Raw genomic sequence first — 27,314 nt, 5'->3', positions numbered from 1 at the left:
CCGCCTGGCGGCACAGCAAGACACGCACACCGACCCCGTGGAAACCAGATTTTTTTGTTCTTTTTTTTTGTAAGAAAAAGAAAACAAAAAAAGAAATCCTACAAAGAACTGAGCGCAGCACGCGTCCCCCACATCCCCTCCCACGATCCCCCGCAGTCCGGCTTCTGGTCCAGGCGAGGCCAGCTCGAGCGCAGCGCTGGGAGCCCGCCAGCGCCTCCTCCCCGACAGCCCAAGCCTGGGGGACCCAGCTTCTGCCCGGCCCCAGCACCCGGAAGGCGCACGAGGGGGCCCAGTCCGCGGGGCCGCCCCCCTTGCCCGGGTCCGGGCCACCCGCGGCCCTCACTTCTGGGTGGCCAGTTGGTTCTCCACATCCTCCAGGCGCGCCGTCAGCTGGGCCAGTGAGCGGTTAAGGAAGCCGCTGGGGCTCGCGGGGGTCCCTTCTCCCCTCCAGCCCGCGCCCCTGGACCCAAAGGATATGGTTCTGCGACAGACTCTCGAGCGCCCCCAGCGTGCGGCCCTGGAACTCCACAAGACTTTCGCACTCGCAGGGGCTCCGAAGCTCTGTCCCCGCGCTGATGCCCTCCTCTGGCAGCCGGGCACAGAGAGTGGGGGAGTGAGAAGCTGGAGGAGGACCAACCAGCCCTGGCTGAGGCTCTCCGATATCCCTCCACCCGGCCTGGTTGAGTGTTCGGGTTTGGGATTCGGACAGTCCTGGGATGAGTACCAGCTAGGTAGCTGTGAGATATTGGAAAACCCCCTCAACCTTTCTAAGCCTTAGTTTCCTTACCTGTAAAAATGGATACAATGAGAACACCTTTTCGTCCGGCGGTGCTCAGCATTGAGTGATTTTCGTGTGTGTATGTGTGTACACATCTTAGAAGGTTTCTCAAACCTTGATGCTCATTGGAATCACCAGATCTTGTTAAAATATAGATTCTTGTTCTTAACAGGGAAGGGGCTGAAACACTGCATCTCTAATAAACTCCCAAGTGATGCTGCTGCTGCTGGTCTGTGGACCACACTTTGAGTAGCAAGAGTCCACAGCAGCACTGTCCAGATGAAACTTTATGTACTGAAGGAAATGTTCTGTATCTGCCTTGTCCAGTGTGGTAGCTACAAGACACAGGTGGTTATTCAACACTTGAAATGTGGCTAGTGCACCTGAGGAACTAAATTATTTAATTTAATGTAATTTAATTTAAATGGGCGTATGTAGCTAGTGGCTACCTTATTGGAGGGTGCAGATCTAGAGCATTTCCTGATGCAAGGAAACACTTTATAGGGTATTTCAACTAGGCCAATGGTTCTCCAGGTGTGGTCCCTGAACCGGCAGCATCAGCAACGCCTAGGAAGTTATTAGAAATGCAAATGATCAGATTCCACCCCAGACCTACTGAGTCAGAAACTCTGGGGTTGGAGCCAACAATTTGTGTTTTACCAAACCTTCCAGGTGAGTCCGATGCATACTAATGCTTAAGAACCACTGATCCAGGGGACTTCCCTGGTGGTCCAGTGGTTAAGAATCCCCCTTCCAACGCAGGGGACATGGGGTTAGATCCCTGGTGGTCCAGTGGTTAAGAATCCCCCTTCCAACGCAGGGGACATGGGGTTAGATCCCTGGTGGTCCAGTGGTTAAGAATCCCCCTTCCAACGCAGGGGACATGGGGTTAGATCCCTGGTGGGGGAACTAAGATCCCACATGTCGCAGGGCAGGGGGGGGAATAAGCCCGTGTGCCACAACTACAGAGCCTGTGCGCTGCAACAAAAGATCCCATGAGCCCCACGTAGCCAAAAATAAAAAATAAAATAAATAAATATTTTTTAAAAGACCCACTGATCCGAGTCTATTTCCTCATACATTTCAACATCTCTGAAATCCAAATAGTTGCCTTACAATTAAATTTGGCATCCTTTTTTTCTTAGCAGTATAGAAAATAACGAATCTCACAAGGGATGGTATCTTAGATTCACTGAATTCTGTAAACGTGTGCCGTTTTTAATATTACAGAACAATGCCTGGCACTTGGCCTTCAATACAGAGTTGCTGTTATGATTTAAAAGTTATATCTTAGTCTGTATGTCATGTTTATCAATGGTATTGATAACAGTTCCAGAAAGGCTCCTAACTTTGCAGATGGGGAAATCAAGGAAATAAATATATATTAAATATATATACTTAATACACATCTTTGTGTACCTGAAACACACCCAGTCCTGCCACTTTGTCAGGTCTGTAAAGTTGAATTCCAACAAGGTAAAGGGCTTATGATGTAGCTCTCCTCACCAATGCTGAGTTGGGCGTGCCTTTGAAAAAATTTCCCCCAAATTATTCTGAACGCCCACTAATTTGGGGAACAGGTGGTTTAGTCCAGGGCTTCTTACACTTTAACATAATGCTAATCCCCTGAGGGTCTCGTCAAAGTGGAAAACTGTATTCGGTAGGTCTGGAGAGCGCTGGAAATGCTGTAGTTTTAACAAACCACTAGGTGACAGCCCTGCCGCCGGTCCACGGACCACACTTTGAGTAAAGAGGCTCTGTCCAGCGAGCCCATCCCCTGGCTGTCACTCAACGAAGGGGGCGGGAACGAATAGGACCGGGAGATCTCGGAGGATAGGCAGTGAGAGAAGGGGAGGGGTCCCGAGACCGATGTGCTCACCCGGGCAGATGCTGCCTTTGAGGTTCTCCAGCAGGTGCGTCATGGTGCTGAAGTCGGGGGAGTAGGACACGTGCAGCTCCGCTGGCTCCGAGGCGATCTCTCGCAGCTCGTCCTCCACCGCCTTGCCTACGCCCACGGCGTACATGACGATGCCTGTAGCGTCGAGGGACTCAGGGGGCACCCTAAGCCTCAGTAAAGCCGCCTCCCCGCATCCAACCCAACCTCAGGCCAGCGCGGCCCGCGCCAAGCCCACCTTCCTCCTTGGCGCGCGCCGCCCACACTGAGACGTCATCCTGGGAGCGGCCGTCGGTGAAGACCAGGCCCACGCGGGGCACGTTGAGCGCCCGGGGCCGCGCGCCCTGCGCCTCTGAAAAGCTGTGCTCCACCATGTGGCGCAGCGCAAGCCCGGTCATGGTGCCGCGCTCCATATACTCCACAGCCAGGACCGCCTGCTTCACCTCGGCCGCCGTGCCGTAGCGGCCCAGTGGGAACTCGGTGCGCACGCGGCTGGAGAACTGCACCAGCCCCACGCGCGTGCCTTCTGGGGACACGTCCAGGAAGTCCACGATCTGGTTCACGAAGCGCTTCACCAGCTCGAAGTTCTGCGGACGCACGCTCTTGGAGCCATCGACGAGCAGAACCAGGTCCACGTGGCCTTCCTGGCACCCTACACCCACCCGAGCAGAAGAGCTGGGATTAAGGGATCAGATCCTTGGCTGGCAGCAGTCACCTGCTCATTCATTCACTCGCAAACATTTATTGTCTAACAGATACTATGTGTGACGTCCTCCCTATGCCAGGCACTGTGCTAACTAATAATAATTTATTATCATCAGTGGCGTCGTTATAATCTTTGCCATTTATTAAGCGCTTACCACAAGCCTGCTAAAAGCATCTTTTTAATCATCATCATCACCAGAGCTACCATTTATTGATCATCTACTATGTATCAGACAGAATTCTAAACTTTACCACTACTAACAATAATTAATAAAAACAAAAACATTACTATTTGACAGCTTACCATGTACCAGGCACTGGGCTAGGTGCTTTATATATTTTTTCTCAATTCTCCCAATAACCTTGGGTATTATCCCCATTTTCTAAGAATCTGAGATTCTGAAGGATAAAGTCATTTATTTGCTCTGGATTCCACCACTAGTAGTGGCTGAGCCAGGATTTGAAGCCAGGTCTGTCTGACCCCAAAACCCAAGCCCCTAATCACTCTACAAGATCGCCTCCCCTGTTCTGAGACAGGGACCTTGCTAGGCCCTGAAGGAGGTTCGCCAATAAATGAAACATAATCCTGACCCATAGGATATCAGGATAGAGCAGAGCAGTGAGGCATGCCATTTGCTACCATCAAGGAAAGTGCTTGAATAGAGGGGCTTGCAGGGAGCAAGGTAGGGGTAATTCATTCTTCCTGGAGTTAGTGAGGAAGGCTGCATGGAGGTGGTGTCATGCGATTTGATCTTCAGGGATGAGTAGGAGTTCTCCAAGGCATGAAGGGACATTATAGATGTTGGGGGCAATGTGTGTGGAGGCATGGAAGCTGGGAGCCCTGGACACATTTGGGAATGGGCAGGCCAGTATGGCTCAAATGTTCAAGTTTGTCAGGAGACAGGCTGATGGGGTTGGCTCAAGCTAGATTATAATGACCTAAGGCGGTGGTTTCAAAAATTTGACCACAACCCACAGTAAAAAAAAATAATAATAATAAAAAAATAAATAAATAAATAAATAAATAATAATAATTAATAATAATAATGTAACAATACATCATGATGCACTTATACTCACATATAATTAAAATTAAGTTTCGTGAAACAATACTTACTCTTTCTACATCCATGCAGTAAACTCTATTTTCTCTCTCTCTTTTTAAAAAAAAACTTCTAGTTTTTAACCCACTAATTTGATTTTGTTATCCACTGTGGTTACACCCACCATTTGTGTATCCACTGTGGTTACACCCGCCATTTGAAAACCTCAGGGGTAAGGCATTTGATCTTTATTTTGTAAGCACTGGTGAGCCACAGAAGGCTTTCGAGCAAGGGAGAAATGTGATCAAATATGTATTTTTGAAGTTAACCTTGGCAGCAGGGTAGAAGATTGAGGGGAAAGACATGGAGGCAGGGCATGGCACACCCTCCAACTCGACCACCACCAGCGCACACACACACACTCATACCACATTCTTGGGCCACAGCAAGGACAGGACAGAGTCAAGGATACTCAGAATGTGGGCAGTGGGTCAGAGGCAGACAGAACCCCCTCCCACCCATAACTCACGGCTGCAGCTCTTGCCATCTGCCTGGAGCTGCCACCGCTCAGGGCACAGGCAGCGGTAGGAGAAGCCCTCACTCACGCACTGGAACTCGCACCCATGGTCTACGCCATTGCAAAGGTCCTGGGCTTAAAGGAGAGACAAGACAGAACGAGTCAGGGTGGACTCCACCAGCTAAGATCCCTCGTCACTCTGCACAAATGCAGGAGACCCCTCCTCACCCTGACAGCTCCTGCCGTCGGGCAGCAAGTTGTAGCCCCCTCTGCAGCGGCACCGTGGCCCACCAAACGTGCTAACACACTCATGCTGGCAGCTGTGGTTCCCAAAGCTGCAGTGGTCAACGGCTGGTGGGAAGGAAGAGACAGCAAGATGTCACTGCTGACTGGAGCCATCAGAGACCTTGGTCCAGGTGCTAATTGGGGGGTTCGCTCACCCCTGCAGCTCCTCTGGTCCTGCTGGAGTACAAAGCCAGCTCGGCAGCGACAGAAATAGAAGCCCGGGGAGCTGACGCAGTGATGCTCACAGCCATGGGTCCCTTCAGTGCACAGATCGAGGGCTGAGGAAGAGGTGAGGTCAGGCTATGCCCTGGGGCTGCCCTTGTCAGCCCTGACAGCACAACCACCTGGGGAGCTTTTTAAAAATACCTATGCCTGGACCCCAACCCCCCAAAATCCTGACTTAATAAGTCTGGGGTGGTACCCAGGCTTCTGTAATTCCTCCAAGCAAAGGCCCCCTTCCTACTGAGCCAAAGCGGCCCTCCCAATTCAAGCTCCAGATGTATCCCAGTGGGCCCATGACTGAGCCAGGCATAAGAATGGGAGTCCACAGTTGTAGAAGACAGGACCCCTGCCCTCAAAATGTTCACTAACTCACAGAGGAGGACCAGAGTTAGTGAGGCTCTGCCACTTTACCTGTCTGAGCCTCTATTTCCCCATCTGCAAAATGGGAATATAATGGAAGAGAACAGTTGTTATTTACAACTGCCTTCTGAGGAGGGTGAACTATTGCCCCGCTGAGTATCTTCATGGTTTTGATGTGCAAATATGGCCTAGAGCTGAGCTGGGGAATAGGGGCTGGAGAGGTGAGATGCCCTGCATAAAAGTGTGAGAATGTGGGGTTCCTAGAAAAGAGATGGGGAGTGGAGAGAGGAAAAAAAGGACAAGAGAGATGGTGTGGAGATGATTTACTGTGGGTTGAGTTTGCCAATGGAAAATCCCCTATAGAGGGGTGACTGAGGACTTTCGGGATCAAGGGTGCCTAATATTCAATTATAAATAATGGGTGTTTCCTTTTCTGTGTGTATGTTTGACTTCACTTAGATGTAAGTCACACCTCTGTCCACCCCCCATCTTTAGTAAAATAGATGTATGCACGACTTAACATATACATGCCCTTGTGTGCACAAGTGTGTCAACCAAGGAAGAGGCTGATTTACATCCAGGACAAGAACAGCGTGTGTGGATTGAGAAACTGCGCGAGGACCCATAAATTGAATTCAGCAGAAGCTCAGAGCTAGAGGTGACCACAGAATGTAAGCACTTGGGGAATTCCTGGAGATCTTGGGAAGGCTTTTGAATGTTCACAGGTCATCAAATGGGCCTTCACGCCAGCCTTTTCTAAGCCCCAGAAACAAGAAGACCCCAGCTGACATCTGGGTTATTGGAAACACAGGATCTCTTTTTCTAGAATGTGGTGAGCTTGAGAGATGATGCATGTAACGCTCCTAGCTTAATGTCTGATGCTAACCTGGCATACAGTAAATGGCAGCTGCCGTCATGATCAAAGGACTGGACATATATACACAGGGGGAAAAATCCTAACTGTATAAGCAAGGCATTGTGTGTCATAGCTTTTCAGAAAGCAAAAATGAAGAACCAGGCCTTGAGAGATCTGCAGCTGCAAAGAGGAGTGGCAAGAGCAGCCCAGGTGAGCAGCCCGGAAAGAACTGAGATGCAGAAGCAGGAATGAGCAGCGTATATGGGGGTGGGGAATGTAGGAGATGTATGGAGACCCCAACTCTGTCAAGTAACAGAAACAGTAAGGATATGCCTGTGAAATTACACAAGTTTGGGAGCTGTTTTGAAGCCAGGTAGGAGATGAGCCTGAAAGAGGGGGGAGACAAGGCTATAGAAAATACACTTAACTGTATTAACTGTATGACCTCTGTGAGGTCAAGATTTCTAGCCCCGGTCCCACCAAGGACTTACATGACCCCAAGCAACACCTTCCCTTTCCTAGACTTGTAAAGTGAGGGAGCTGGACTTTGACCTCCAAAGGCCCTTCCAGACTCATTGTACTGATGCTAGGCCAATGGGGAGCCACAGAAGGCTCAGGAGCAGTGAGACTGGAGGGTGGGGGTAGCTCTCACCCAAACAGCTCTTGTCATCTGCTGCTAGCCGGTAGCCGGGGTTGCAGGCACAGTGGAACGTGCCGGGGGAGCTGACACATTGGTGCTGGCAGCCGTGTCCCCCCTCGGCACACAGGTCCTTTCCTGAGGACATACAAGAGTAGAATCAGCAGGGGACAGATGGGGAGAACCCTCCAAGAAGAGAGAGCTGAATGCGGTCAGAGCAGACCCCATGCTCAAGGATGTCTTTAGATGGAATATGACTTGGTTGAGAGGGGCCAATACAGGTGGAAGGACTTAGGGAAAGTATAGGTCCTCAGTGGCCCCTGTGAATAGGCTCGGAAGACAGGAGCACGGGGCCAGAGGTGTCAGTGGGATAAGGGAGGACTACACGGTGTAAAGTAGAGGAAGAAGAGAGATGCTAAATCAAGGTAAGCGGCATTATTAACTCAAGGTGTGACGAGAACAGATCTTGCAGCATTATGGGAGGAGCTAAAACGAGAGGGGGAGGGGTCATCCCCAAGCGGGCGGGGCTTGACGCCCGAGTGGGCGATGGCTCTCAGCCTTGAGGGGTGATGCTTCTTGTGTAGAGAGGCGGTTTTGGAGTTAGACATTAAGCCTGTGGTAAACCACAACAGCTCATCAAGGTACGCGGGCACGCTAAACGTTGCTCCTTGTGGGCGAAGCCTTGAGCAAAAATGGGCAGAGCTGGAATTCCACACAACCCACGGTAGGCCAGGGCAACTCCACGGCCTGTTGGGAGGGGCTAAAGATGGCGTGGGCGGGGCCAGCCGGGAGGGGGATAGAATTCACTGTGGTGGGAATGAGAATCGGAGCGGTTGGAGAGTTCGAGTCTCGCTCCAGCGCTCCCCTCACTCACGACACAGCCGGCGCTGGAACTGAAGGCCAAATTCCTGGATACGGTCGAAGGACTCGACGAGGAAGACGTGCTCGTCCAGCGGGGGGGACGCCATGGCGCGCAGGGAGGCCACGTCAGCGCGCTGAACCCCCACGGCGTAGATCTCGATGCCGCGGGAGCGCGCCTGCGCCGCCACTTCGGCCACGCGATCCTGGGGCCGCCCGTCGGTCACGATTACAGCGACGCGCGGCACGCGCGCCTCCGGCGGGCGCGCGCCCTCGGCCACACTGAAGGCCACGTTCATGGCGTACTGGATTGCCAGTCCGGTCATGGTGCCCTGCGCCAGTGGCACTAGAGTGCGGATGGCGCGCTCCATATCCTTGCGGCGTGAGAAGGTTCCGAGCGGGAAGACGCTCTGCACTTGACTCGAATACTGGATCACGCCGACGCGCGTGGCGTTGGGCCCCACGTCCAAGCTGCGGAGGAGGCTCACCAGGAACTGCCGCATCGTCTGGAACTCGAAGGGGCGCACACTGCGCGAGCTGTCAATCACGAACACCAAATCCAGGGGCCCAGTACGGCACCTGGGACCTGCGAGGAGATCAGGGAGGACTTTCCTAGGTTAGCCAAGCCTCACCTCCCGGGAGAAGCCCACAGAAACCCAGGGCGGAATGGTGCTCTCACGGTGTAACAGCGCCCAGCACAGTCTTAACCTAGCAAATGCAGGTTAGCTCCATCCACTCACGCAGCGTTTGAGGAGGGCCTGGACTGGGAGACTGCACCAAATCTCTATCCTACAGCTCTGAGGGCTACACTGAGGAGGTGTTATCCACTTGGGAGGAGGGCGAGGGGACGTCGCAAACTCAAATGCCTACAGGAGTTAGGCAGGCAATATAAATAAATATAAATAAATGAGTGAATGGGATGGGTTAGGACGGAGGACCCAGAGAGCCTCTATAGCTCATAAAGTGGGCAGCTCCAGACAAATGTTGCCTTGCAGCCGTGAGATCTGCCAACCCCATGTTGGCAGATCTTGGGTCTTTTCAAGAGAAGCCCGAAATTAGGGTTTTTATGTGAAATCTCCTGATTTTTTTCAATTAACTTAAAAAAATTAAACACCAACTGGACAGTTCTGCATGAGCCCAACTTGGGTACCTCCAAGCCACATCCTACAGATGGGAAAACTGAGGCCCAGAGAGTTGAAGCTGTGAACTCGAACCCAAGCCCTATGGTTCCAAAGCTCTTGTTTTGCTCTCCCCAGCAGGCAGTTGGCTGCAGATGGAGAACCTCTTTTGCTCCCCTCCCCCTGCTTCTGAGGGCTGGGCTCTGGCTCACCTGCGAACTGGAGCTGGGTTTCCCAGGGCTGGAGAAGGAGCAGGAACATGGGCAGCTGCGAGCATAGACGCCCCCTCATCGCCCTCGGGGAACAGAGAACAGGGGTATCAGAGCCTGAAGGGAGGAAGGAAAATAGCAAAGCAGTAGAATGTGCAGAGTTCTTATTCTAGGTGATGGGCATTTTGAGGGGAAGGAGGGTCATGGGTTTATTTTACTAATCTCTCTAGTTTTGTGTATGTTGAAATTTTTCATAATAAAAAAAATTCATCACGGTGAGATTGCTGGAAACACAAGGAATTCTGCTTTGCAGAACTGCAGAATAGTAAATACATAGAAAGTAGATTAAAAAGATACAGAATTTAGGGCTTCCCTGGTGGCACAGTGGTTGAGAATCTGCCTGCCGATGCAGGGGACACGGGTTCGAGCCCTGGTCTGGGAGGATCCCACATGCCGCGGAGCAACTGGGCCCGTGAGCCAAAACTACTGAGCCTGCGCGTCTGGAGCCTGTGCTCCGCAACGAGAGGCCGGGACAGTGAGAGGCCCGCGCACCGCGATGAAGAGTGGCCCCCGCTCGCCACAACTGGAGAAAGCCCTCGCGCAGAAATGAAGACCCAACACATACAAAAAAAAAAAAAAAAAAGATACAGAATTTAAAAAGGAAAAGCCTTGGACTTCCCTGGTGGTCCAGTGGGTAAGACTCCGCGCTCCCAATTCAGGGGGCCTGGGTCTGATCCCTTGTCAGGGAACTAGATCCTGAATGCCACAACTAAGACCCGGTACAGCTAAATATATAAATAAATATTAAAAATAAAATAAAATAAAAAGGAAAAGCCTTTCCTTAATGCCAGCCACGATGTTAAACGTTTTTCATGCATCGTGGCATTCATTGAACCCTCTCGACAATTCTATGGGTCTAAGGCTGTTGTTGTCCCCATTGCACAGATGAGGAAACAGGCTCAGAAAACTTCAGCGCTAGTACCCAAAGTCGCGCGGCAAGAAAGTGGCTGCACCAGGATATAATCCTACGCCTGCGGGGTTCCGAGAACCAGCCCGCGTGAACCTTTGCAGAGGGAAACGATTCTCCACCGCACCCCCTCCTCTCTGCACACAAGGCGCCTCTGTGTGACTGTCCTCCCGCCCACCCCCCAACCCACCCCACAGCCAAACAGTCACCGCCCCAATGCAGGCCTGCATCGCGTTGGCCTAAACCCTCCATGCAAATGAAGTCGCGACTTGGCGCCGCCCCTTCCCGCCAGCTCTCAGGAGAGGCCGCCAGGGGGCGCCTTCGCGCGTCTGGCTGTGTTGGCTAGGTGGCCGTGGGAAGCCCACATCTGCCCAGCAGGTGCCCCTGCCCAAAGCAAATAGGGGGCTGGGAGCCCCAGGGCCTTGGAGATAAGGCCTGGGCAGAATATATCCGGCGCTAGGACCAAAGATCAGAAGTGCGCAGGGTTCCGGGGACAGTGGCATTGGACGGGCCCCGGACGCGAGCCGGCCCCTCGGAGCGCAGCCATGGACCCTGTGGGGGCAGGTGAGCGCTCACTCTCCCGCGGCCCTTGGCGACGCCCCTTGAGAGTCATGAAGGACTCCCATTATACAGATGGGAAAAGTGAGGCCCAAGAAGGTGTCCCGCCGAGCTGCAAAGGAACCTAGGACTCCTGGCTTCTCTTCTCCCTTCTGAGCTGTCTGGCAACCTGGCCCCTAGGCGTCACCTCTTTTCCTTCCATTCGCTCCCTGGGGTCCCTACCCCCCTCCCACCCCCGCACCCCCTGCTGAAGCTGTGTTAGCCATTTTTCTGTTTCTGTTTCTTGGCAGAGGGGGCCAGCTGACCCTAATCCAACCGCAGCCCCGCCCCCTCCCCAATTCCGTGAATGGTCCTATTCTGAGCAAGGTCGGGTGCCTGGAGGGAGCGACAGGCGCCCTTCCCATCCTGGATCCTCACCGTCTTAGCCTTTCAGGCCTGGTAGAGGAACAAAAATCCCTCTGGCAGGACCCATCGTGGGAGGGTGACTAAGCCAGATGTGCCAGCTGGAGGTGGGAGGGTGTGGAATGCCTTCTCCAGCTTGGGCCACAGTCTAGGCAGGCGAGCACCCTTGCGGAGTATGAGGGTAAAGGCACAGGGGCCTTCGCTGCCTCCCATCCGTTCCTACCTGCAGAAGCCTGAGCCCCCAAACCTTGATTAAGTTTCCCCTTATCTTGCTCTTGGCCTGAGCCAACATCTCGCCTGGCACCCCACCTCCACCCAATCCTAGAAAGTCGAAATAGTCCTTGCCTCAAAGTTCATCACCTTTCCAACCCCTCATTCTACAGAGGAAGAAAGCAGGACCAGAGAGGGTAATGTCTTGCCTAGGTCACACAGCAACGTGGCAAGGTGACAAAGCTGACACTAGAACCCGGAGCGCCTCTGAGGCGGTTAATCACAGCTTTAAGAAGAAATGCCCTTAGGGTGGGGAAAGTGGACTCTTGAGGGAGGAGAGGTCTGCGAATAATTCCTCAAGAGTTGGCTGAAGAATAAACACTTTGAGGACGTTCCGGGGAGCGGCGGGGGGGGGGGGAGCCGGGGGGGAGGTTCCTGGAGGGAGGAGGTCAGGGAAAAAGTCCCCCCCTCTCCATTTTGGCGGCCGTGCTGGTGGGGCCTCAATTTGTAAAGGACCCTACATAGGTGGGGAAGGGCACAGCAGGTCGGACGGGGGCATCGTAGGCGGTGCAGCCGCGCTTAAATATGGTCGCCTGGTCTGGCTGGATGCCTGCTCCCCGCAGACCCCTCAGCGCACCCAGGCCCTCTGACTCACCTAAGCCTGCCGGACAGCTCGGAGGCGCGGCCGCAGAGCGGAGCCGACGGGCGGAGCCTCCCGGGCAGTTGGACCAGGTAACGGCGCAGGAAGCGTGCCCGAGGTGCGGACGGCCAGGCAGCTGGAGCGAGCGGAGGCGGCGGCCGCATTTAACCCGGGGGCTGGCGGGTGGGGAGGGGAACGCGGGCCGCGACCCCTCCCACTGGTAGGGAGCGACTCCCCTTCCTCCGAGGGCTGGGGCGGGGCCAGCGCGGCGCCCCCTGCTCCCGCCACCCCTGGAGCCGCAGACGCCAACTGCGGGGCCGGAATCGGGCTACGGTTGGAGGCTGGGCGGCTACGCTCTCCGCAGCTGGAATGCGTTGGAAGCCTCCGATGCCCTTCCCCGGGGAGAGCCCCAAGGGGCGGAGCGGGGCCTGGCTCGGCCGCCGGCTGCTTGGCTCCGCTTCCGAGGGCGCGGCCCGGCTCTCATCCCCCGCCGTCCCCACCAGGCGTGGGGAGAGGGTCCCGCACTCTGATCCTGCGAAGAGGGTAGCCTCAGGGTTCATTGCTCTTCCCAGGCCCCACCTGGTAGTCCCTCAAATTCCGCCATCACCGACGCCTTTCCACGGTCTCTGCAATTACTTAGGTCTTGGGCCCATCACCCTCACCCATCAAAACTCCCAGGCGGAGACGCCACCAGGCCCCTAGGCTCTAACTGGCTCACTCCACAGGGCCGATGGAGGCCCTGTAATCAGGAGAAGGAAAGCTAAGACAGCAACAGGCACCTTCTCTTGGGAGAAAGGGGGCTGAGAGTGTTGCTTTAACCTGGAAAAGACGAAAATATTCCCCCAGGATCCTGGGCACACAGTTTGGGGGCCCGTCCATTTTCCCAGGCATCCGCAGGTAGGCAAGAGAGCACTCTGGTCCAGGGGTCCAGCAAAGCTCCCCCCCATCAAGACTGCACCGGGGTGGGTCCCCCTAGGGTGCAGGGAAGCCAGGCGCCCTCACAAACTCTGCCTCCATCACAAGACCGGCACAAGCGGGGCCTTTGTGGCTCTGGGGCCTCTCCCCAGTGCTCCAGGCTGCAATGGGAGTGGAGCCAGACCTGCGGAATGGCGCCTGGGTGGTCCCGGGTGGGCTCCAGGCAGACCTCAGTGAGCACCACGCAACCCAAATATTTAGCCCACAGCTTGCACCCAAGTCCCCTCCCTTGCCTAAGGCTTCTTCTCTTTGACCCCGAGGGGGCAGACCTAGAACGGTCCCTTCCTCCCATTCATTGCATTCCACCTGCCCCCTTCGGGCGCGCTATGCCACCTCACCCCTTGACGCTCCCTGCTGCGGGCGGCCGGTCTGTCCCCACTCCCAGGTCATCCCCAGAGCCCGCCGCGGTCCTGAGGGAAGGTGTGCGCCAGTGCCTACAGCAACAGTGCGAGCAGACGGTGCGGATCCTGCACGCCAAGGTGGCCCAGAAATCATATGGAAATGAGAAGCGGTAGGTCCCTCAGTGGCCCTCCAAGTTCCCTGCGACCCGACCTTCTGCCCTGTGTGCCCCTCCCTTTTTAGTGTCTTTTAGAACCTGGAGAGGACTCAGGGCTCAGCTATTGGCCAATCAGGGGCCTTTTCCTTCAGCCACCATCAGCCCTGACTTCGGTTTATAGCAGAACCTCCCTGTGAATCTCTAGTCCCCATTCACTCCCTCATTCACCCATTCATTCATTCTTTCATTCCACAACTACCTACTGAGTGCTTATCATGTGTCAGGCTCTCTGGCACTGCTGGGCACCGGGCATACAGTTGAACAAGACAGCTATGGTCCCTGCACTCCTGGCATCTTCACTGTCGTGTGGGAGAGACAGACAATAAACTCCTCACAAATCAGTAAACAAGAGGCTTCCAGATTGTGGTGAGAGCTAGAAGGGAAATTGAACCAGGAAAGGTGATAGAAACTGAGGAGCGGGGATGTACTTTAGCTAGCAAGGTCAAGGTGGTAGAAAGACCCTTTAAGGAGGTGACATCTGAACTAAGACTTGAATGTGAAAATGGAGCCAGACATGAGAAGATCACAGGGAAGCGTGTTCCAATTAGAAGGAACAGAAAACACAAAGACCTTGACACAGTGCTAGCTTGGCCTGTTCCAGGACAAAAGAAGTCAGAGTGGCTGGGATTAGAGAAAGAGGTGGGCATTGCAGGAAGTAAAGTTGGAGAGGCAAGCAGGGGCTGGATCATGTGAGGACTTTGAATTTAAACCGCTGGAGGATTTTAAGAAGATGAGTAACATAGTCTAAAAAAATTTTTTTAAAAACACATTCTGGCTGCTGTGTGAAAAACAGGTTGAAGCGGGTAGGAGTGGAAGCAGAGAGACCAGTTGGAAGGCTGATGCAGAGGTCCAGGCAAAAAGCCATGGCAGTAGGGACTAAGGTGGAGGTGGTGAGAAGTCAGCGGATTCTGGATATGTTTTAAAGGGAGTGGATAGGACTTACGGATGGACTGAATGAGGAATGTGAAAGAAAGAAAGATTCGGGTGTTCATGGGGTTCACAGTCATGGAGAAGCCTGGGGAGAGCGGTGAGAAAGATGTGGGGGGGCGAGAATCAAGGATTCTGTCTGGTCTTTGCTACCTTTGAGACGCCTACAGGACAGTCAAGTGGAGATGGATACACGAGTCCAGCGCTTACATGTCTCCGCAGGTTCTTCTGCCCCCCGCCCTGTGTCTACCTCGCAGGTCCCGGATGGAGGGTGAAGCCAGTGCAGGGCCAAGGTGAGGGCGGACTCCAGGGATGCCGGGCGCCACCCTCTGTAAGGGGACCCTCAGTAGGGCTCGGGAGCGGGGCCGTTCTCAGTCGCAGTCTCAATGCGCCCTCTGGCGGCGAGAACTAAGCTTGCCTGACACTTGAGTCCTTCCAGAGCCCGCTCGCGTCCCTTTCCAGCCCACCAGGCAGGGGAGACCGGGCCCATCGTCTGCGGTTACATGGGACTGGACGGCGCGTCCGGCAGCGCTGCCGAGACGCAGAAGTTGAATTTCGAAGAGCAGCCGGACTCCAGGGTGAGAGCGCATGGGAAGGGGGTTCGATTCTTGCTCCCATCCTTGCCTCTCTCTTTGGTGCAGGGGGGCTCCTTTACTCCCCTGCAGAAGCCAAAAGATAGGTGAGGATGCCGAGAGACCGGGGTTCTGCCTTGAGGGTGAGCCCAAGAGCTTGGACGTGCAGCTTCATGTCACGTCCGAAGGGGCGGACGTCAGATAACTGGGGAAAGTCCGTTCATCCAGGGACTGAGGGCTGGGGTGAGACGACCCCATCTCCGCCAACCCTGTAGGAATTCGGTTGCGCCAAGACCCTGTACATCTCGGACGCAGACAAGAGGAAGCACTTCCGGCTGGTGCTGCGGCTAGTGCTCCGAGGGGGGCGAGAGCTGGGCACTTTCCACAGCCGCCTCATCAAGGTCATCTCCAAGCCCTCGCAGAAGAAGCAGTCGCTGAAAAACACCGACCGTGAGCGGGGTGGAGCCTGGCCGCTGGGCGGGGCGGGGAGGTGCCCCGGGTCTGGAAGCTGCTAGGTTTGGGAGGGGGGAGGGGGAGATGCCTGGATTGTAGGGGTGGGGTCAGAGTGGGAGAGGTGGAGTTTGAGCCGGAAGGGGGCGGGGTCTGGGTAAGTAGGTGTGGCTTAGGTCGGGGAATGGGAAAAGTTGGAGAGGCAAGAGCAAAGGGAAGGGGACAGAGGCCGACTTGAGGTTGGGGGGGTCCCCAAAATGGCCGGCAGGTGCTGAGCCAAAGACGGATTAAAAGTGATAATAAGGGCTTCCGTGGTGGCGCAGTGGTTGAGAGTCCGCCTGCCGATGCAGGGGACACGGGTTCGTGCCCCGGTCCGGGAAGATCCCACATGCCGCGGAGCGGCTGGGCCCGTGAGCCATGGCCGCTGGGCCTGCGCGTCCGGAGCCTGTGCTCCGCAACGGGAGAGGCCGCAACAGTGAGAGGCCCGCGTACTGCAAAAAAAAAAAAAAAAAAGTGATAATGAAAGGGCAGGGGAAATTCAGTTAAAAATATTTATCCAGTGCCTGATGTATATGCAAGTATCTGTTCTGGAGGAATGGACAGTCTAGCAGAGGAGAGAGACACACACACAGCTGATCAAAGAGACAGTTTGAGATAAGTACTGCCCTGGATGCCAAGTGACAGATCCCAGGGCTGATGGTTTTGAAAATACGAGGAAACAAAGCCTGAATGACAATGACAACATCACTGCTACCCTCGCTGGAAGATGGAAGGGAGAAGTAGGGGACGGGGGACTTTCTTGGCAGGTATATACATACATCACCCTGTTTGATGCTCATCCTTGTAAGGTGAGTCGTCCATGAGGAAAATGAGGTTTGGAACATTCATGCATTCATTTAAGAAATATCTGGGCCTGGGACTTCCCTGACGGTCCAGTGGTTAAAACTCAGCGCTTCCACTGCAGGGCACGCAGGTACAATCCCTGGTCAGGGAACTAAGATCCAACATGCCATGCAGCGTGGCCAGAAAAGAAAGGAAGAAAGAAAGAAAGAGAGAGAGAGAGGGAGGGAAGGAGGAAGGAAGGAAGGAAGGAGGAAAAGAAATATTTGGGCCTGTCACCTTCAGGTGACTTGCCTAAGTTTTCCCAGCTAGAAAATGGCCCACCCAGGGTTTGAACTTGAGTCAATGTGACTGTGAAGCCCAGCTCCCACCCCTACACCTTACTGTCTGTTAAAAACCTTGAAGAATGTCTCAGATCCAGGCAGTGCTCTGGCTGGCCCTTGGTGTCAGGAAAGGGCCAGGGAGGAGTAAAGTGGTACAGTGTGATGGTTTCGAGCGCAGATTCTGAAGCCCGGCGGCCTGGGTTTCAATCCTGGCTCTGCCACTGGCTAGCTGTGTGATCTAGAGGGAGTTGTTCTCTTGAGTAGAGATAATATTATCTGCCTCTGAGGGTTGTTAAGAAAAGCAAAAGAGCTAACACATTTTAAGCATTTAAAACAGTACCTGAAACACAATAAGCATTAGCTAGCATCATCATGCAATGGACAGGAACTTGGGTTAAGTATACATTGTGCACCGACAGTATGCCTAGCGCTGTGAGGGGAGAGAGGGCGATGACCCAGTGCTTTCTCCCCAGGTGGTCAAAATCCAATTAGAAAACAAAGTGGCTGCTCTGAGCCTGTGTTAGAAGGCTGGACGAGATCAATGTCAAGCCCTAGAAATGTACTGCTGTTTCACACCACGCAGCCTTTGCTTATGCAGCCCCCTGAGCAACTCCTACCTACTTCATGCTTCCCAGCTGAGAGTATAACCTCCTCCAGGAAGCCCTCCTTAACCCAGCCAGCCCTCACTATATCATATGGAAATTTTATATTTATTCCCTGTCTCCTCTCTGAGACTGTGAACTCCTCTAGAGCAAAACTGGGTCTAATTCACCCTTTGGCACCCAGTACCCAGCACAGTGCCAGCCACCAAGTAGGCACTTAGTAACTACTTGATAAAATTCTGTTTATTGAACTGAAGGATGCCCAGGCAGCAAAAAGAACCAGACAAAGGTACAGAAGCAGGATTACAGCAGGTGCTAGATAAATAGTGGTGACATTTGAATGCCCAGTGTGTCTGGGAATTTGAGCCAGACTGGCTCAGGGGACAGAGGTTGGGAACTTACCTGGCAAGTCCAAGGGACCAAGCCAGGCAGGGGCACTGATTCCACCTCCCCTCACAGTGTGCATATCCTCGGGCTCAAAGGTCTCCCTCTTCAACCGCCTGCGCTCCCAGACGGTCTCCACGCGCTACCTCTCTGTGGAGGATGGGGACTTCGTGGCCAGTGCACGCCAGTGGGCTGCCTTCACTCTCCACCTGGGTAATCCCACCAGCAGGCCTGGGGCTGGGCACTTCACATGCATTCCCTTTTTAAATCTTCACAACTCCTCAAGGAAAGTAAAATTTGCCCCATGGAACAGAGGCTCAGAAACACAAAAAGACTTGCCAAAGGTCCCAGTGAGTTGGTGACTGATCCAAGCTATTCAGACTCCAGTGTCCAGCCCCTTCCCTCAACTCAGCCCCCACCCCAGGGGGCAGACATTCACAAGGATGGCCACAAATGACATCTCCAGGCTGAGAATCTTCAGCCTTAGCTGCCTTCCTGTGTGCCAACCTTGCCCATAAGACCCATGCGCAACGTGAGGTGGAGCTAGAGGCAAGAAGGGTGGGATTTGCGGCAGAAGCTTGGAACCCCTGAAACCCCCCTTCCTTCCCTCCTTCTTTTTACTCCCAGCTGATGAACACTGTTCCCAGGGAGACTTCCCGCCTCGAGAGGGCTATGTCCACTACGGCTCCCTGGTGCAGCTGATCTGCACAGTCACGGGCATCACACTACCTCCAATGGTATGGGAAGGAAGGGCACAGCTGGAGGGGTCCCCCCAGATCCACACAGAAGGTGTGACCCACAAGCGCAGCGCTGCAGAGTGAGAGCCCAAAGCATGATGACACCGATCCTCACTTGGGATACTCAGTGCTTTGTGGGCTGGCGTGGGGGGAGTATGCCAGTGTCCTGCCTGGCTATCGAAGAAAGAGAGAAGGGAAGCCTGTGGGCACCCAGGCAACTTGCTGCCACGCTTCCTCCCACCCTTTTGCTGTAGATCATCCGCAAAGTAGCTAAACAGTGTGCGCTCCTCGACGTGGATGAGCCCATCTCCCAGCTGCATAAGTGTGCATTCCAGTTCCCAGGTGGTCCTCCAGGAGGGGGTGGCACCTACTTATGTCTCGCCACAGAGAAGGTGGTGCAGTTTCAGGTGAGAAGCGGAGAATATCAGCACCAAGGCGTCCCAGAAAGTCAGAATGCAGAGAACGTAGAACGTAAGGTCACCATCAGCATCACGGCTGCTACTTACTGAGCAATACTGCCTCCCGTGGAACGTTAGAATCGTAGACTATCGGGACAGAATCAGAGAATGTAGACAAAATAGTGATAATGGTGTTGAGCAATACTCCTTCCCAAAGGATATTAAAGTCATAGAATGTTGTGATGTAAACTTGTAGAATGTAAGTTAAAATAATAATAAGTAATAGTATTCTATTATTATAGAATGTTCAGACAGAATTGTGGAAAATTACTATTATTATCATAGTAATAATATATTACTATAAATATAAATAAACGATTATATTATCATAAGAGAGAAAACCATAACATGTAGAAAATAACATTATTATTGAGCAATAATCCCTCCCAAAGAATTTTTAAATTTTGGAATGTTAGGGCACAGAATTGCACAATGTTTAAAAACATGGAATTCTAGAATTCTAAGAAAGTACACCTTTAGAAACCAGCTAGTCCAGCGAGCTGATTTAACTCTAAAGAGAGAACTTAAGCGTTTTGTCCAAGCTCACAAGGCAGGTAAACCGCAGAGCCGAGGACCGGAACGCTAGGAACGCGGAAGCCTCTGCACTGCGCTGGATGGACACGCTGACAGCCACCATCCGCGGCTTCTGCCCCATCCCCTCGGATCTCCCCGCAGGCCTCGCCCTGCCCCAAGGAGGCGAACAAGGCGGTGCTCAACGACAGCTCTTGCTGGACCATCATCGGCACCGAGTCAGTGGAATTCTCCTTCAGCACCAGCCTGGCGTGTACCCGGGAGCCTGTCACTCCGGTGCCCCTCATCAGCACCCTCGAGGTGAATCGGGCGCTGGGGGGCGCTGGCGGGCGTGGATACCGCCTGCGCTGGAGGGTGGGAATGCAGGTGAGGGAGGGCTGCGGGCTCTCGGCCACCGCTTCTCCCACACAGCCTGGTCTCACCCTCCCCCAGCTGAGTGGCGGGGGCGATGTGGCAACACTGGAGCTCCACGGTGAAAACCTCCACGCGGGGCTCAAGGTTTGGTTCGGGGAAGTGGAGGCCGAAACCATGTTCAGGTATGAGGAGGGGGGACTCCCATGGGTCCCAGGGAACGAAGCAGGTTAGGGGTGGGGGGATGCATGTCATCACTATCACTGCAGCCCTGACCTCGATGCCCCACCCCCAGGAGCCCGCGGTCCCTAGTGTGCGTGGTACCAGACATAGCCGCCTTCGGCAGCGACTGGCGCTGGCTGCGCACACCCATCACGGTGCCCGTGAGCCTCGTGCGTGCCGACGGCCTCTTCTACCCCAGCGCCTTCTCCTTCACCTACACCCCGGAGTACAGCGTGCGGTCCGGGCCTCCGGGTGCCTCTGCGCCCGCCGCCGATGCCGATGCGCTCCTGCAAAGCATCCATCACGAATTTACACGCACCAACTTCCACCTCTTCATCCAGACGTAGTAGGTGCGGCCTGGAGGCTGGCCCTGATCCCCGGCCGGTTTTCTGGGTCCTGGGCCCTGCCCTCTGCCCCTGTGCTGCGGAATTGAAGGCTGCAGCCCGAGCAGCAGAAGCCTCTCGCCCTGGAAACCCGTCCCTGTGGGTCTAACACGGGTCACTCACTCATCCTTTTCCAGCTAGGAAGACACGACCTGAGTGACGCTCCCTTTGTGTCCAGTCGGGAGTGTGGCTTTCCCTGTCTTTGCTTCACTCTCTACATCAATCACACACTCTCCCTCCCTCAGTACCTCTGTAAATCCCTCCTATTTGTGCACCCCTATCCCTCCATCTTTGTCTTTCTGCATCTCTCTTGTGTCTTGCACACAGTTCCACACACTCTGAAAAGTGTGCGAAATTCCAAGCCTGGAGCATTTCCCCTCCCGGCAGCTGTGTCTCCCCTAGAAGAGGAAATCCATAGTTTCACACATCCGGGCAAGGGGCAGTGGGCTCCTGAGGCATGGCCGGCTTGCCCTGATGTACCAGGTCTTACGTGGAACACTGGATCCCACTCAGAGCACTGAGTCCCTTCTGGAGCATGGGGCCCCGCCCTGGAGCACTGGGTTTCAGCCTGCGATACAAAGCCCTAACCCTCCTTATTCTTCCTATGGCTGGAGCCAGGCACGGTACCCATGCGGGCTGTTTGGTCTCTGGTCCACAACTCTGGTGGCTGGTTAGGTCCCTGGTGTGGTGGTCAGGTCTTGCCATCTAAACTGTCTACCCAGGCATTTCTCTCACAGGCCCAGTAAAATGCAGTCCTGAGGGTCAGAGATTGCTCTGCTGTCCTATCCAAGGCAGAGTCTGATCCGTATGACCCACCTCCACACAGAGGGAGGTGCCCCAGTGTACTTCGCCCCCCATACACACAGAGGAAAGGACCACACGTGCGATGGAGAAGATAGCTTACATTTGTGACCCTTTCTGGAGGAGGAATGGGGGTTCAGAAGCAGCCAGCGTCCCTGAGTCCCTGTCCCTGCCCTGGGGACCACCTGTTGCCTCTGGGGATAAGTTACCCTACTAACTATCCCTCCACCTCAAGCAAAGTGCACCCCAGGCCCAGGGGCAACCACAGGACACAAAACAAAACTTTCCGAAGACAACTCCAGGCAGAACTCCTGGGATCGACTGGGCGATAAGCCAGCCAAGAAAGTAGTTTCTTTGCTTGGAGCCCAGGGACCAAATCAAAATTCATCCCTGCCCAGCCTTCCCACCCTCTGCCAAGTCCACGCTCTACAGGGAGGGTCCTGGCTCGGGCTTTCGGAACAATGAGGCAGATCTCAGAGGTGCCAGCTACTTGTACCAGCCCCTGGGGGTGCTGAATGGGGAGAACTGGTCTGAAATGTGGGTTGAGAGCTCTCACCCCTCTGGGTCTTCCTTTGAACTCTAAGTTCGTTTCCCGTGACACTCTTCCCCTAGAACATGGAAACCCCCGTGAAAAAGAAGAAGCTGACATTTCCCAAGGGGGTGAAATGGGCTTTGCTCTTAGGCTCCCCAAAGTCTTGGCTAAGTTCTGTCCTCTGCCATCAGCAAGCTGAAACCCATAATGATGGGAAAAGAGAAGCTTGTTCAAAGCCTGGCATGGCCCCTGAGAGTGGATCCTGGCTGAGGAACGCAGAGAGCAAATTGATAGGAAATGTCCTCGACATGAGTGCCTGCCCGAGGAGAGTTTGAGCTCACTGCCCCGTGAAGATGTTGAAACAGGAAGCCACTTGTAAAGAGGCTAAGAGGAGTTTCATAGCACATCACACGGGGAGTTAGGGCTCAAGGGCCTTTCCAGCCCTGCCCTCAAGAACTTCCTCTACCACTCCACAAGGCAGGAGTCCTAGAAGCCAAGGACCTAGGTTGACCTGAAAGCCCAGGCCCAGCCATGCAGCTCTGTCTTTTTTTGCACTCCCCTCAGGGCACGCCAGGACCCTTGGTTCCACCTACGCACCCACCTGAAAGTCTGTGGCCTCAGAGCTCCAACCCTGGCCTGTCTTTTGAGTTCCAGCTGCTGGACTGTCCTTGGACGTCTTCCCTGCCGCGAGCCTGAATCCATCTAACATCAAACGCCCCTCTCTCTCCCCTTCCCTTTGGTAGAATAGTTTTCTTCCTCTACTCCACTGCTGCCCTGTTCTCCAAACTCAGCTCACAGAGTAACTTCTTCAAGATTTCCACAAGGCAAGACTGGCTACATAATTTGTAGGACCCAGGGCAAAATGAAAATATATGGTCCCTTGTTCAAAAATTATTAAGAATTTCAAGACAGCGATAGCAGAGCATGAAATCAAGGCAGGGCCCTGCTAAGCACAGAGCCTTGTGTGACTTTCAAGGTCACAAGCCCACGAAGCTGGCCCTGGCCCCAGGCTTTCCGCCTCTTTTTCCCATAGAATCCCACTGGGACCATATACAGCCCACCTTGGATCAAAGGGCTTTATATATGCGTCAGTTGTACCCTCTAGACTGTGACCTTCATATGGAAAGGAGCTCATTCTGGTGTGTCTTGGGAGGTGCATTACAACACCTTGAACAGAGTCGGCGCTTAATAAATACCAAATTGCATGGCATTGCGTTGGCAGGTATTTGGATTTTCCAAGTGCAAAGTGAAACCAGCAGGTGGCACTGTTCTCCTCTCAAGAATTGAGTTTGTTTTGTTTTGTTTTGTTTTGTTGTGGTACGCGGGCCTCTCACTGTTGTGCCCTCTCCCGTTGCGGAGCACAGGCTCCGGATGCGCAGGCTCAGCGGCCATGGCTCACGGGACCAGCCTGTCTGCGGCATGTGGGATCTTCCCGGACCGGGGCACGAACCGGCATCTTCTGCATTGGCAGGCGGACTCTCAACCACTGCGCCACCAGGGAAGCCCAAGAATTGAGTTTTCATTTATAGCTGGAAGAACTGTTGGGGTCCTTAAAGATAATCTTAACTCTTCCATGCTGTCAGGATTAGAACCCCACAGGGTTGAGAGTCATTACTGTGGTCCATATTTCCTCCTCATTTTACACATGGGGAAACTGAGGCTCTGAGAGAGAAAGTCCATGAAACTGAGAGCAGGTTGATGGCAGCACCTGATTTGAATCCTATACTTTTAATGCTAAGTCTGGGGCTCTTGAGATTCTTTTAGTTTTCTACTTAATACTCTTAATTCCCTGCTACGTGTAGGTAGAATGTGTGTGTTACAAGGGGTAGGGGTGGGGGGATGGGGTAGGGCACATAGTGTACTCTCACTATGAATAAGGTCAAAATCTCCGTTCCAAAATCTCCCAATTTACCAGCTCTTATGCTGCCTGAGACCCCACTGGGAAAAAGCTAATCTTCCGGTTTAAGCATTGACCTTTGGGTTTCTCTCTCTGTTCTGTTTCTTTTCAGTTGTTTCCTCAAGTAGAAAGTCATTATATAACCAGTGTGGGTAAAATTCTCATACCCCTCCTCCCTGAGGATGCTGACAGCTGTGGGCACAGACAGTGAAGATGACAAGGGAGAGAGGAATTAGCTTTAAGGGGAACGAAACCAGTAAGATGATATATACTAAGTTTTGCAACGTCAGCCCTGACCATATTCACCCAAAAAGGGCCCCCCAGGCAGACCTGGCTCTGTTCCAGACTCCAAGGGACAAAAGGCAGGCCGGGCAGCGGTGCTACGATAATGATTTCTGTGGTTAAGTGGTAAACACCTGTTACGGCTGGCTGTTCGCCTCCTGGGGGGACGGGAGGGGCAGGTAAAGTTCAGGGCTGGGGGCAGGGGGTAAGGCAGATCCTTGTGACCAAGTTCTCTATGGACTCACTCTGGTTATAGGGCATTGAAGTGGGCCTCACTCTGCCAAGCTCATCCCCAAGCCGCCATCTGGTTCTAAGTATCCTCCTCCCAACCCTGGCTGTGGTCCGGAAGTACAACAAGAGCCCCTCATCCAGGGTGGGAGTATCCTGGGCTCGGCTGGTTGTGTCCTGGTATATACATATACAGATGGTCCCCAACTTAACCATGGTTCAAATTACAATCTTTTCACTCTGCGATGGTGCGAAAGCAATACGTGTTCAGTAGAAACCGTACTTTGAATTTGGATCTTTTTCCAGGCTGGCGAGATGCAGTCAGGTTTTCTCTCCCGATGCTGGGCAGCGGCAATGAACCTCAGTTCCCAGTCAGCCACGTGTTCATGAGGGTGAACGGCTGATACACTGACAACCATTCTGTTTCTCACTTTCAGTACAGTATCAATAAATTACATGAGAGATTCAACACTTTATTATAAAATAAACTTTGTGTTAGATGATTTTGCCCAACTGTAGGCTAATAGAAGTGTTCTGAGTACATTTAAGTTGGGCTAGGCTAAGCTAGGATGTTTGGTAGGTTAGGTGGATTAAATGCATTTTCAACTTATAATATTTTCAATTTACGATGGGTTTATCGGGACATAGCCCCGTTGTAAGTCGAGAAAGTATATACGTACACTATATGTATATACATACATTCTCTTCTCACACTAATGACTCATATGTATTTTCAGAGAAGTCACCTTAAAATGAAGGAATGCAGAGCTAACAGTGACATTTCAGACGACAGCCAAGCTGTATGTACTAGGTGGGTGAGTTTGTCTAGTTCAAGGCACTTAACCTCTCTGTGCCTCAGCTTCCTCTTCTGTAAATGGGGAAAATAGGATTGGTTTCATAAGATGTCACGAAGAATAAGATAATACATGGGAAGTACGGTCAACAGAAGCCCAGAGTTAACCACTTTATATGGGCCCGTTGTTGCCATTGTTACTCCAGAGGCACTTTTAGAGACGATCCAAACACTGCAATTTTCCTCCAACAAATGAGGAATCTGATGGTCCAGAGGAGACAAGTGACCTTCCTGTATTCGTGTTCCATGTTACATAACTAATTACCACAAACATAGCAGGTTGAAACAACATGGCTTACTGTCCCACAGTTTCCATGGGTCAGGAGTCCACACACAGCTTGGCTGGGTCTTCTGATGAGGGGCTCCCAAGGCTGTCATCAAGGTGTCAGCCAGGGCTGCAGTCTCTCCGAGGCACAGGGCCCTCTTCCAAGCTCACATGGTTGTTGGCAAAATCCATGTCCTGGTAGCTGCAGAACTCAATGGCAGCTTGCTTCTTCAGGGCCAACAGGAGAGCGTCACTCTCATCAGGAAGGTCCCAGACCCTCTTATCCACACCTTCAACTGATTAAGCCTGGCCCACCCAGGATAATCTCCCTTTTTACTAACTCAAAAACCGACTAACTCAGGACCCTAATGACATCTGCAAAATCCTTTCACCTGTGCTACCCAATGTGCCCTTACCATGGGGGTGACATCCGTCATATTTAGAGGTCTTGCCCATACTCAAGGGAAGGGAATAGACAGGTTATGTACTCCAGGGGGCAGAAATCTTGGGGGTCACCTTGGAATTCTGACCATCCCATTCCCCAAAACCACATAGCAAATTATTGGCAAGGGGGAATCCGTTTGGCCTGTAGGCCTCCCTCTGCCCCAGGAAGGAACTGCCCCATACAGGGGTCAGTGTTTCTGGTCCTTCAGGAGATTGGCAGGATCATGAACAAAACTGGCCCAGTATTGTCCAAAACCACTCTGCATCCCCTGCCCAACTCTCAGAAATAAGATTATACCAAGCTCCACTCAGAGTTAGCATTCCACATAAATTAACCCCTGTCCAGAGTTGACCAGCTGTGGTGCTGTAAGAACCAGCCTTTAAGATGGCTTCTGACGAGTCCTGCCTCCTGCCTTCTGTAGTCCCCTCTCACAATGAATAGGGTTGACCCCTTTGATCAATGGGATTTAGTAGAAACGACAGTGTGACTTCTGAGGTTCGGCCATAAAAGGTATTATAGCTTCCACCTGTCTCTCTTAGAGCACTCTTTGTCATGAGGACACTCAAATCAGCCCTATGGGGGTCCACATGGCAAGGAACTGAGGACTCCTGCCGACAGCCAGCACCGCTTGCCATGTACGTGCACCATCTTGGGAGTGGATCCTCCGGCCCAGTCAAGCTTTCAGATGACTGCAGCTCTGGCCAACATTTTGACTACAATCCCATGAGACTCCAGAACCACCTAGCTAACTCCTGACCCGTGGAAACTATGTGAGATATTTACATTGTGATAAATCCCTAAGTTTGGGGGTAATTTTACACGGCAATAAAAGATACAGGGCTTTCTGGAACTAATACCTCACCCAAAAGATGTGTTTATGATGAGAATAAAGTGACACTAATGGAACACTTCCTATGGACCCAGTTCTGACCCACCTCCCTGGAGCCCATTGGAGCCCAGAGTAACAGCTAATGAAGCTGAAATCCAAATCCTGGGATCCTGAGCTAATCTCACACTATCCAACCTAGCCCTACCGCAGTCGATAATGTTCTGTATCTGCTCTATCCAACAGAGTAGGCACCAGCCACGTGTGGCTATTGAGTACTTGAAATGTGGCTAGTGCCACTAAGGAACTGAATTTTAATTAATTTTTTTTTAATTAATTTTAATTTAAACAGTCACATGTAACTAGTGGCCACTGGATTGGATAATGCAGATCGAATAGATGGGAGGAACTGGGACTTCCCTGGTGTCCAGTGGGTAAGACTCTGCGCTCTCAATGCAGGGGGCCTGGGTTCCATCCCTGGTCGGGGAACTAGATCCTGCACGTATGCCGCAACTAAGAGTCTGCGTGCCACAGCTAAGAAGTCCGCGTGCCGCAGCGAAGATCTCACGTGCCACAACTAAGACCCAGCACAGCCAAAATAAATAAAGAGATAAA

General features: G+C 53.0%; 2 protein-coding genes across 4 annotated transcripts; one reads left to right on the top strand and one right to left on the bottom strand.

Moving 5' to 3' along the window:
- Nucleotides 1–72: 72 nt before the first annotated feature.
- On the bottom strand, nt 73–14,905 carry MATN4 (matrilin 4). Of its 3 annotated transcripts, XM_032607227.1 has the most exons (11): nt 12,275–12,377; nt 9,486–9,599; nt 8,172–8,741; nt 7,313–7,435; nt 5,378–5,500; nt 5,166–5,288; nt 4,950–5,072; nt 2,911–3,324; nt 2,658–2,810; nt 478–585; nt 73–398 (listed from the first exon to the last, which is right to left on the bottom strand). In XM_032607227.1, the coding sequence occupies exons 2-11, from the start codon at nt 9,562–9,564 to the stop codon at nt 340–342; spliced, it is 1,875 nt and encodes a 624-aa protein (XP_032463118.1). In that variant the 5' UTR covers nt 9,565–9,599; nt 12,275–12,377; the 3' UTR covers nt 73–339. The 3 variants fall into 3 exon arrangements, with proteins under 3 accessions (XP_032463118.1, XP_032463117.1, XP_032463116.1); XM_032607226.1 differs by lacking the exon at nt 12,275–12,377 and adding an exon at nt 14,871–14,905 and having other exon boundaries at nt 165–585; XM_032607225.1 differs by having other exon boundaries at nt 165–585.
- RBPJL (recombination signal binding protein for immunoglobulin kappa J region like) lies at nt 10,995–22,549 on the top strand. Its single transcript, XM_032607228.1, has 13 exons — nt 10,995–11,013; nt 12,243–12,351; nt 13,620–13,745; nt 14,940–15,010; nt 15,180–15,295; nt 15,565–15,739; nt 17,964–18,101; nt 18,516–18,625; nt 18,880–19,032; nt 19,759–19,914; nt 20,047–20,150; nt 20,261–20,537; nt 22,468–22,549. Exons 1-12 carry the CDS (start codon nt 10,995–10,997, stop codon nt 20,532–20,534), a joined length of 1,551 nt encoding a protein of 516 aa, XP_032463119.1. The 3' UTR covers nt 20,535–20,537; nt 22,468–22,549.
- The last annotated feature ends 4,765 nt before the right edge of the window (nt 22,550–27,314 follow it).

This window comes from Phocoena sinus, chromosome 15, assembly GCF_008692025.1.
Source record: "Phocoena sinus isolate mPhoSin1 chromosome 15, mPhoSin1.pri, whole genome shotgun sequence".
Classification (NCBI taxonomy): Eukaryota; Metazoa; Chordata; class Mammalia; order Artiodactyla; family Phocoenidae; genus Phocoena; species Phocoena sinus.
The sequence above is the reverse complement of the archived record's forward strand: the minus strand, read 5'-3'. Positions and strand labels throughout refer to the sequence as shown.